This window comes from Lactuca serriola, chromosome 4, assembly GCF_051521515.1.
Source record: "Lactuca serriola cultivar US96UC23 chromosome 4, Lser_US96UC23_V15, whole genome shotgun sequence".
NCBI lineage: Eukaryota > Viridiplantae > Streptophyta > Magnoliopsida > Asterales > Asteraceae > Lactuca > Lactuca serriola.
This window is the reverse complement of record NC_136411.1, coordinates 387,002,210-387,012,483: the sequence shown is the minus strand read 5'-3', so window position 1 is coordinate 387,012,483 and position 10,274 is coordinate 387,002,210. Positions and strand designations below refer to the sequence as shown.

Sequence of the window (10,274 nt, the reverse complement as noted above, 5' to 3'; positions counted from 1 at the left end):
CCAACCCAACCACATATGTCGACATACATACAACACATAATTGAACAATAACACAAATCATACGGATTGCTAAGCATATCATCATCCTATCCACCAGGATATCGATCTAACAGATCATGATAGCATAACAAGACCCTAACTACCAGGGTACAAATCTAACCGATCATAACAGCATAGTAACACCCTAACTACTAGGGTACAGATCTAACAGATCATAAATGCATAACAACACCCTAACTACCAGGGTACAGATCTAACAGATCATAACAGCATAGCAACAGCCTAACTACCAGGGTACAGATCTAACAGATCATAACAACATAGTAACACCCTAACTACCAGGGTACAAATTTAACAGATCATAATAACATAACATACTAAATCCAGGATAAAATCTAAAGGGACCGACCTAATGTCGTAGACCCTGTCAACATAGTGAGGAGAACTCACCTAACACTGCTGAAGTCCCGCGAATAAAACTCCCGCTGCTGGTTGACAGATTCCCTAACTGTCAACATCAAACAATACCCAATTAACAATTGGGTTCTAAGCCCAAGATCTAACACACACACCAAAAGTCCAACAGTCAAGTAATGGGCTAAAGTCCAACATATGGCCCAATTATCCAAATTGGGCCCAAACCTCTACATGGTCTTTCCTTAAGGCCCATCCAACTATTTTAGTCCAATTCCCATGGCCCAATATCACATACTCATGAAGGCCCAAACTATGGCCCAATTTTCCAAATTGGGCCTAACCTCTCATATGGGCCTTACCCTAAAGCCCATCAATATATTCTAGTCCATCTGATCATTCTTGGATGGTCCATTAATAATCCAATTGCCAAAGCCCAATAGGAAGGCCCAACTCAAGGCCCGAGAGAGATTAGGGGTTCCACATGAAGTGATGATTAGGGTTAAGTGTTTCTTACTTAACCCATTAAAGACTTAATTCACTAAGGGCTTAATCCATTAGTCCAATATTGCCTTAGGTTAATTTGCCAATAATTATTATTTAATATTTCAAGTTATTAAATAATCTCGTGTGTGTCCCGATTAATCCTCAAAATTAAGGTTTTAAGCCATTAGGATTTTCCAAACCCAAATTAGGGTTTCCTACCCAATACTAACCCATTAGTCAACCGGTTGGGCTTTTAGGTCACCTTGGGCCTCATTAGGCCCATTAAGATTTTATTAGGTCAATTAGGGCTTTATTGGGCCTCATTATGCCCACTAGAGTTTCATTAAACCCATTTGTCACATGCTTGGCCTTTTAGGTCCATTAAACTTCATTAGGCCTATTAGGGTTTACATCGCCCAAACTAGTCACTATCCAATAAGGCACACCGCCACCCGACATGGTGGCCGGTAGCGGCAACCACCACCCTAAGGTGGTGGTTTTTAATTTCTTTTATTATTCCATTTTCAAATTACAATTTACAACACCATCCATTTAACACACACACACACACACTGACACACCAATAAACACACACACACACACACAACCACCTCGTGGTGGCTGGTGGTGGCAATGGCTTTTCCGTGAACTCCAGCTAGGCAGTACACCATACACGACTTCTTGCTACTGAAACACGCACCCAAGCGGACATCTAAAGGCAGCAACATCGGCGGTTGTGATGACAGCCACCACCTCACGATGGTGGCGAGTTTCCTTGAATCCCCATCAAGCAACACTCGTCCATAGATCACCAAACGTCGTGAGCTCGACACTGAACGTACTCCGGTCTCAGCCACTCCCAAGGCGACTTCTGGCAGTCGAGGGTAATGGTAGCATACGCGAGCAACCGACGATAGCAGCGGCGGACGGACGCATCAACACGAATGGTGGCGCATGGCCATCAGGGGAGAACATCAGCCGCAACAGCCGCCCGAAATGGCGACCTTGCAACGGCAGAAGAAGAAGATGGAGGGGGAACGATCGTCTACTTGACTTCGTCGGGAAGGAAAGGCAGCCGCTAAAGCGGGGCGAATCAGTGTAGCAGGAGACAAAGATGGCCGCCTCGGTGGTTCGCTACAACGAGTCTGCGGCGGTCTTGGTCGGTCGGAACGGCAAAAGGGTGAACGGTGGCGGCTGGAGAGAGGTGGGGGTGACGGCTGCATCTTAAGTTGTGTAGGGTTAGGGTTTGACGGGGATAACACAATTAAATACCCCGACCCTTAAGAATGTATCCCATAATGGCCAAAATGGCCCCTCCTTCCCATACTTCTTTCAAAATAAATCCAATATTTACCATTTAAACCCTTGTTCCCATAATTTTTTTCAATATAAGTCCATCAGTTACAAAATAACCCCTCCTCTACAAATCATTCTCAATTAAGATCCATAAGTTACCATTTCTACCCTGGCTTCAAGAACCCTTCTCAGAATAAGTCTGATATTTACTCTTTTAACCCCAGCCATTCAAGATCCTTTCAAATTAAGTCCAATATTATTCTTTAACCTCTAAAACTAACATTCCAATAATTATTATTAAATTTTGAGCTCTAATAATATAAAATAATAAAAATAATAATAATTACTTCCTGGGGTTCCTGATTTATCATTTAATTACTCTATTAAAACGGGATGTTACAGTGCGTCGTAAGGTTACGATACACAAACGTGTGTCGTCTTCCTTTATGACAGAGGCTTCCTTGATACGCATTGCGCATCGTAAATGCGCGTCGTACATGTGCGTCATAAATGCGCGTCGTTTATAGACGACGCCCAAAAGCGTGTCGTCTCTCGTTATGACATGACCTTCCTTGACACGCATTTGTGCGTCGTTTGAGCGTTTTACGACACGCATTGCACGTCGTAAAAGGTTGTTTTTCTAGTAGTGATGAAAATTGTGACTTTAACTAAGGAAATATGTTATGAACTTCTCTAGCTATTTTATTAACTAAGAAAAGTCTAGGTAATCTCAAGCTTCTTGGATTACTATAGCCAAATTAGAGATTTAAAACAAGTATTGCACTATTGGATTCTAATGATATGTTCACCAAATGTTCAAGTGAGGAAACCTTAAGTCAACCATTTATCTCTTATTGATTTTACATTAAACTCTTGCTTTTGTTAAATTGCGTTATTAAATTTTAGTTTAATTCTATTTTTTTAAACATTTCAAAAGATCAAAACCCTCATTTTTTACTTTTATTGTCATTTTACAAGTACTTTTACAAAGAGATTTCCATAGAGTTATAAAATCGAACCAATCTTCGTGGATATGATCCCTTTACCATTATACACATTTAGTGTATAATACTTAGGGTTATTTATTTTGTTGACCTTGACAGCCACCAGGGTACCTCGTCAATCAGAAAGGGATTATGTTCGATCTGGCCAAGATTGAGACAGTTATACAGTGAGGGGTCCCAAAGTCTCCATCTGAGATTTGAAGTTTTCTTACGCTAATAGGTTATTATCGGAGGATTATTCAAGATTTCTCCAAGATTGTTGTTCCTCTCACTCACTTGACGAAGAAGAGTGTGGATTTTCGCTGGGGGCTGAGCAACAGGCTACATTTGAGACTCTGAGGCAGAGACTTTGTGAAGCCCCGATATTGACCATTCTAGAGAATGTTAAGGATTTTGTGGTGTAATGTGATGCTTAGATTACAGGTTTGGGGGCAGTGCTCATGCAGCGAGGTAAGGTTATTGTGTATGCTTCCAGGTAGTTGAAGCCGCATGAAGCTAGGTATCTGACGCACGATTTGGAGTTGGGAGCTCTCAAGATTTGACGACACTATCTTTACAGAAAATATATCGAGATCAATTAAAGAGTGTCTTAATTTATGTTGAAATGAACAATTTCAATTATGTTTTTTTGGGTATACACATACCATGTCACCCGTATTTCATAAAAAAAAAAAAGAAGATATACCACAACTTTTGGATGACACATGTTAAACACCTCCTGGGCTCATGAGGATAAAATATAAACCACGAAAAACTAGACTATGTATACCCCACCACCACCACCACAACACACAGAGAAAGGCCCATCAAGCTTTGAACACTAACGTATTTTACGGGACTCCACATCTCAATCACCAAGATAATGTTTGAACTTTCAATACATATTTTCTATACATACTACAATGGCAAAATGAATAAGCAAATGCCAAAAAAGCATCAAAGGACTATAAGTGGTTGGATCTAAAAATATTAAAAAAATCACAAAATGGTAAAATAAACAATTATCAGAAGTTTTTACTAGGCCAGTGAACATTCTTAACCAATGCAGATTCAAAATATATGTCGACCAATTTAACCAGTCGGACCTTCTCAAACCAGAACCAGTCCACAATGGGCCAGACCCGAATAACTGGGCCGGGCCTTCTGCAATCTTCACATCTAACTTTCTTATTTTGTAAAAGCAATATCAAATAGTCCAACCCACCTAAATTTGGGCCAATGAAACCCAAAATATTGACCTAAATCAGTAAATCACACAATAATCTAAATTTGGGCTCAATGAAACCCAAAATGTCGACCTAAATCAGTAAATCACACCATAAGAAATTCTAAATTCAAAATATTTCAAAAAGTAATAACGGTAAAAAAAAGCCAGCTGCAAGCCATTTCAAATTTCAAAAAGCTGCGTATTTGGAGCCACTTTAATTTCTCGCCCGTTTGAAATTGAAACAGCTTTTATCTATAAATAACAACAAACCCTACCTTATCACTACCCCTTTTCTAATATTATCCCCAAATTTGCCCTAAAAATCTTCAGAAAATGAGAGAGTGCATTTCGATTCACATTGGTCAAGCTGGAATCCAAGTTGGAAACTCTTGCTGGGAGCTCTATTGCCTCGAACATGGCCTTCAGGTACCGAAATTACTTGTTTCTTCCTCACTTTCGAGATCTGAGCTCGAAATTGTTTGAAGTTCTATAACTATGTGTTTTCTGTTTGTATAATTTTGAGATCTGGCGTTCTACTTTGTGTTTGGTTAATTATTGTGCTATGATCTAATTTTCTTCTTGATTTGATACTTTTTGCAGCCTGATGGTCAAATGCCGAGTGATAAGACTGTTGGAGGCGGAGACGACGCCTTCAACACGTTTTTCAGTGAAACCGGCGCCGGTAAGCATGTTCCCCGGGCGGTGTTTGTAGATCTGGAACCTACAGTCATCGATGAGGTCCGAACAGGGACTTACAGACAACTTTTCCACCCAGAACAACTCATCAGCGGCAAAGAAGACGCTGCTAACAACTTCGCAAGAGGTCATTACACAAGTAAGTAACATCTAACTATTCAAGATCTGTGAGGCATTTTGTCGAACACATAGCAGATCTAACTCTTTGATACATTTAATCGAACAGTTGGTAAGGAGATTGTCGATCTGTGCCTTGATCGGATCCGGAAGCTAGCAGACAATTGCACTGGTCTCCAAGGGTTCCTTGTTTTTCACGCCGTCGGAGGTGGAACCGGCTCTGGTCTGGGTTCTCTGCTTCTCGAAAGGTTATCAGTCGACTATGGAAAGAAATCAAAACTCGGTTTCACCGTTTACCCTTCACCACAAGTCTCCACATCTGTAGTTGAGCCATACAACTCCGTTCTCTCCACTCACTCTCTCCTCGAACACACCGATGTCTCAGTTCTCCTCGATAACGAAGCCATTTACGACATCTGTCGTAAATCTCTCGACATCGAACGCCCCACCTACACCAATCTCAACAGGCTCGTATCCCAGGTACTCACTACGTTCCTCTGAGAATCCGAATGTTTCTGACAAGAATCCGATTTCAAAATTTTAATTTTTCTTCCCGATTTGCAGGTTATATCGTCTCTAACAGCATCCCTCCGATTTGACGGAGCTTTGAACGTCGATGTGACTGAGTTCCAAACCAATCTAGTCCCATACCCAAGAATCCATTTCATGCTTTCCTCATACGCTCCAGTCATCTCCGCTGAAAAAGCCTACCACGAACAGCTCTCCGTCGCCGAAATCACCAACAGCGCCTTCGAACCAGCATCCATGATGGCAAAATGCGACCCACGCCATGGAAAATACATGGCGTGTTGTTTGATGTACAGAGGCGACGTAGTCCCAAAAGACGTGAACGCCGCCGTGGGGATCATCAAAACCAAAAGAACGATTCAGTTCGTTGACTGGTGTCCGACTGGATTCAAATGCGGAATCAACTACCAACCTCCGACGGTGGTTCCCGGTGGAGATTTGGCTAAAGTACAGCGTGCTGTTTGTATGATTTCGAATTCAACAAGTGTGGCTGAAGTGTTCTCGAGGATTGATCATAAGTTTGATTTGATGTATGCGAAGAGGGCGTTTGTGCATTGGTATGTGGGTGAGGGAATGGAGGAAGGGGAGTTTAGTGAGGCGAGAGAAGATTTGGCTGCGCTTGAGAAAGATTATGAGGAAGTTGGTCTTGAGTCTGCTGATGGGGAAGAAGATGAAGGGGATGAGTATTAATTAGGTTTTGAATTATTTTATTAGTAGTAAAAGTAAGCTTTTGTTTACAAAACCAATGGGCTCATTGGTTGCTATGACTTTTGTTTTCTTGTTTTGTGTAATGTCGTGAATTTGAATACAAATGGTGTCTTGCTTGTTTTAATTCAGTGTGGCATATGATCAATTTAAAGTTACCTACCTTTTATTTGAATCAATTTACAAGCATTAAATCTATGATAAAGCCAAACTACGACATAAAATGTAAATCATAACATGAGTTTAATGAAGAAATATGTGGTTTGTAATTCATAGAACTCTCATGGAACCATGTGTTAATGACAATAATGAACATGAAAAAACTTTTGTGAAAAACATCACGTTTTTTGACACCTAGGTATGTTTGATAGGGGAGTATCTAATTTTTAAAGGTTAACACCAACATTCTCACCAATGCTTGATTGGGTTTGGACATGATTAATATTTTTGAATTGACTAGTAGTGGGACTGGCCCATTAAGCAAACCAGACAAATTGGCTGGTAGTAGAATCAGTTTGACGGTTGAACTTAGTTCTTGAATCAACTCGTTATTTGACGTTCGATTTGATCGAGAACTACTTGTCCAAATTTTGTTCGTTATAATTGCAATTCTAGCGTAATTCCACCTGTAAGGCATAAAGTGTCTTTTTAAGGCTCCTGAACTCCTCCAAGTAATATGTTTTCCTTTTTGAACAGTTATTAAAATTATGAGATTCCAAACTAATATTAATCTGTTTTTGTTTTAACACTGACTTATATGTATTTTATGTTTTTGTAACCACTAAGTGTAAACACTCTTGAAGAAGTGCCTAAAGATAAAGAATAATTTCCAACATGTTCACCCAAAGTATTGATTTTTTACTATTCTTGCAGCAACAAACTTCAATTTTAATTTTCTTGAGGTCTTACAAGTTGTTGGGTTCCTTTAAGGACAATATTTTTATTTAATCATGAACTACTCTAAAAAAAATACCTGGTTCCATGATCATCTGCTTTCCTGCATCTATTGAAAGTATTAGTAATTCATTGGGTCTCAAAGCATAAAATTTAATCAAAGAGGTAGTAGAAAAGGAGTTGAGAAACAAAAAGGAACTGATGATTATATCAAAGAGAGAGGGTTCTTTCTATATACTTTCTGAGTTTTCACTGTACAAGAAAAAACCTGCTCTGCACTCTCTACATACTTTATTTCGCGAACTAATGAAGAAAATCTAAAACTCTCTATTTCATGGTGTCTCCCTAGCTTCCTGCTCGCATATATTCACCTGGGATGATCATCAAAAAGCACTGTGTAAACCAACAACAAGAGAGGAATGAAACATGAATATAGATTCAAATTGTATAGTTGTAGAGTTAATCATAGGAATAATGGAATCAAGTGGCGTATTTTGCTAATTCTGGCAAACTAGCAGTAGATTCAATCTCATATGTGGAGATTTGAATTCAATACGAACAGAAAATTTGAACATAAAGGAGAATTTCAGATCTAAAATACTTATGAAATGATTCTGATTAAACTACACAAGCTTAATTACAGTCGTAGATGCAGAGGCACGAACATATTCATGATAAAATCACATATGACATACTATATACACGGTGTATGAGAATTGAGATAGAGAAAAAGGACGAACATGCGGCGGATTCAGTGCTCGATTTTGATCGATGACGACGATGTCTTCCCGCTGAGAGGCGAAGCCGGCCTGGAGAATGTCATAACATCTACGCGATTGTGGCCGGAGCGATCGAACTTACAAAAACATTCGCCAATATCTTCTCCGATCTGCGAATCCTCGGTTCTAATCCTCACAATCGGATCATGAACGCGAGCGCGGGAAACATTAACCTCCTTCGTCGTCACCGGCCACTTCTTCGCGACAACCGACTTCGGAGAGTAAAACTCCATATCTTCCGAGGACGATGCGTTACTTTCCTGATCCGTTTCGATCTCTTTCAAAACCTTCAACGTCGTCATCGTTGTCCGATCTCGGAAATCTCCGGCCACCGCAGCGTTCACGGAAACGGCATCGTTAACAGAATTTTTCACTAAAGTCATGGATAAAAGCATGTAACAGAATTGAAATCGAGATTGAGAAACGACGCAGGGCGTATTAAATCAACAATGCTGGAGATATTCCGGCGATATGGATGTGTGAACTGTGAAGATGATAATGATATATAGAGACGACGGAGCTACGGTGGAATCTGAGGTGGGGGGTTGGGGAGATTTGTAGGTGGGGGAGGTGAGCTTAAGAGATGACACGTGTCCGTAGAGATTTGTGGATGAGGTGGCGTTTTGATTGGGTAAAAGTAAAACGACGTGTTGGTGATTTTTTTTTTAAATGAGTGACAAAGACCGGTCAAGAGGCCGTTTTGGTAGGGTTTTCTACTTGGAATTCTCTCTGCCACGTTTCAACTCAATGACATCGACTGTTTGGTTGTTTTACTTTTTTTTTTCTTAAATATATATAAACTTTATTTTCTGCAATAATTGACTAATTGTGCAACAAAATCTACTATTTTTTATGGGGATATTCACAATAATGACTTTAGTATTATAAAAAGGCAACCTTTTAAGGTATTTAAAAAATAACAATTTAATCTATAATAAGTTTTTTGTAACATACATGTTAATAACCTTGTTCAGTTATCGTGTTTTGTAAAGCTTATTAGCTAGCGTTGAGTTCTAACAAGATAGTTTTTACGAGATTTGAAGTAAAACTATGTTTAGAATTACTTGAAATGTATTGGAAGTCTTATGAGATTCCAATCAAAAGTCAACTATTGAAATTAATGAAAATATAAAGTTGGAAATAAATAAAAATAATGTTACTGAAAGTTGTATATCATCTTGTTAGAAACATTTAGGCGAAAACGTCATCGAAATCTGAATTATAACGAAGAAGTTATGACAAATCAAAGATCCGCGACAAAACCGACAAAACACTATTCAGCGTAAAAAGTGAGTTTTCAATAAACTACTTTTTAGCTTTAGTATTCTAAATGAAAGTTGTATTTGTTAAACTGAGAATTTTCATAAAAATAACGTCCAAATCTGACTTCATATGATGAAGTTATGGTTTTTTCTAAGTTTAAGTATAGCAGTATACAACTAAAAACTCAAAATAAAGATTGATTTTTAGCCGACACAACCTAAACGAGAATCGAAGGTCTCGTCAATAGTAGTACAACGGTAAAAAGACAGACAAAAACGGACGTCGGATGAAGAAGTTATGAATTTTTAACGGATTTTCCTGTCCCGGTCTGTTAAAAATAATAATATTAAAAATAAAGTCAAATTAGCCAACGGAGTCTAAACGAAAGTTGTAGAGTATAATCTCGCCTATGCGTGAATATAAATAACGTCGAAAACAGAGCTCGTATGTGAAAGTTATGATTTTTTGAAGATTTGGGCACAAAATCTGAGAAGCTTCGCATACTAGGCTCGGACTCGGCCACGTACAAGCCTCGCATGCATGACGCGTGTTCGACTCGTGTGATGTCCGAAGCGAAGGTCCAATTGCGAAGAGCCGTGTGTCGCACCCTTGGCCTATCCGAAGCGAGCCACCTCGCCCTCGCATCCGATGCGTGCAGCCCTCGTGAGCCTGACGCGTGTTCCCCCTTCCATCCGGATCAGAAGCCTCGCACACTATATAAGGGGAGGTGCGAACCCTCCCGATTTTGATTAGAATTTTGCACACTTTTACACCCTAAACTTTATTTTAAGCCACTTTTAACCCCTCGAAGCCCCGAGAACCTACCTAACACCTGAAGAACATCCCGAAGTTCCCGAAGACCCCGAGAAATTTATCTTTTCGGTT

At 39.6% G+C, this 10,274-nt stretch overlaps 1 protein-coding gene and 1 long non-coding RNA gene across 2 annotated transcripts; one reads left to right on the top strand and one right to left on the bottom strand.

Moving 5' to 3' along the window:
• The first annotated feature begins 4,675 nt into the window (after positions 1-4,675).
• On the top strand, positions 4,676-6,580 carry LOC145097803 (tubulin alpha chain-like). The gene is made up of 4 exons (XM_079035445.1): positions 4,676-4,833; positions 5,008-5,242; positions 5,330-5,700; positions 5,785-6,580. Exons 1-4 carry the CDS (start codon positions 4,741-4,743, stop codon positions 6,436-6,438), a joined length of 1,353 nt encoding a protein of 450 aa, XP_078891571.1. The 5' UTR covers positions 4,676-4,740; the 3' UTR covers positions 6,439-6,580.
• A 972-nt stretch (positions 6,581-7,552) lies between these two features.
• On the bottom strand, positions 7,553-8,662 carry LOC145097804 (uncharacterized). The gene is made up of 2 exons (XR_013704492.1): positions 8,088-8,662; positions 7,553-7,718 (listed from the first exon to the last, which is right to left on the bottom strand). It is a non-coding gene; the product is annotated as an uncharacterized LOC145097804 (long non-coding RNA).
• Between the last annotated feature and the right edge of the window lie 1,612 nt (positions 8,663-10,274).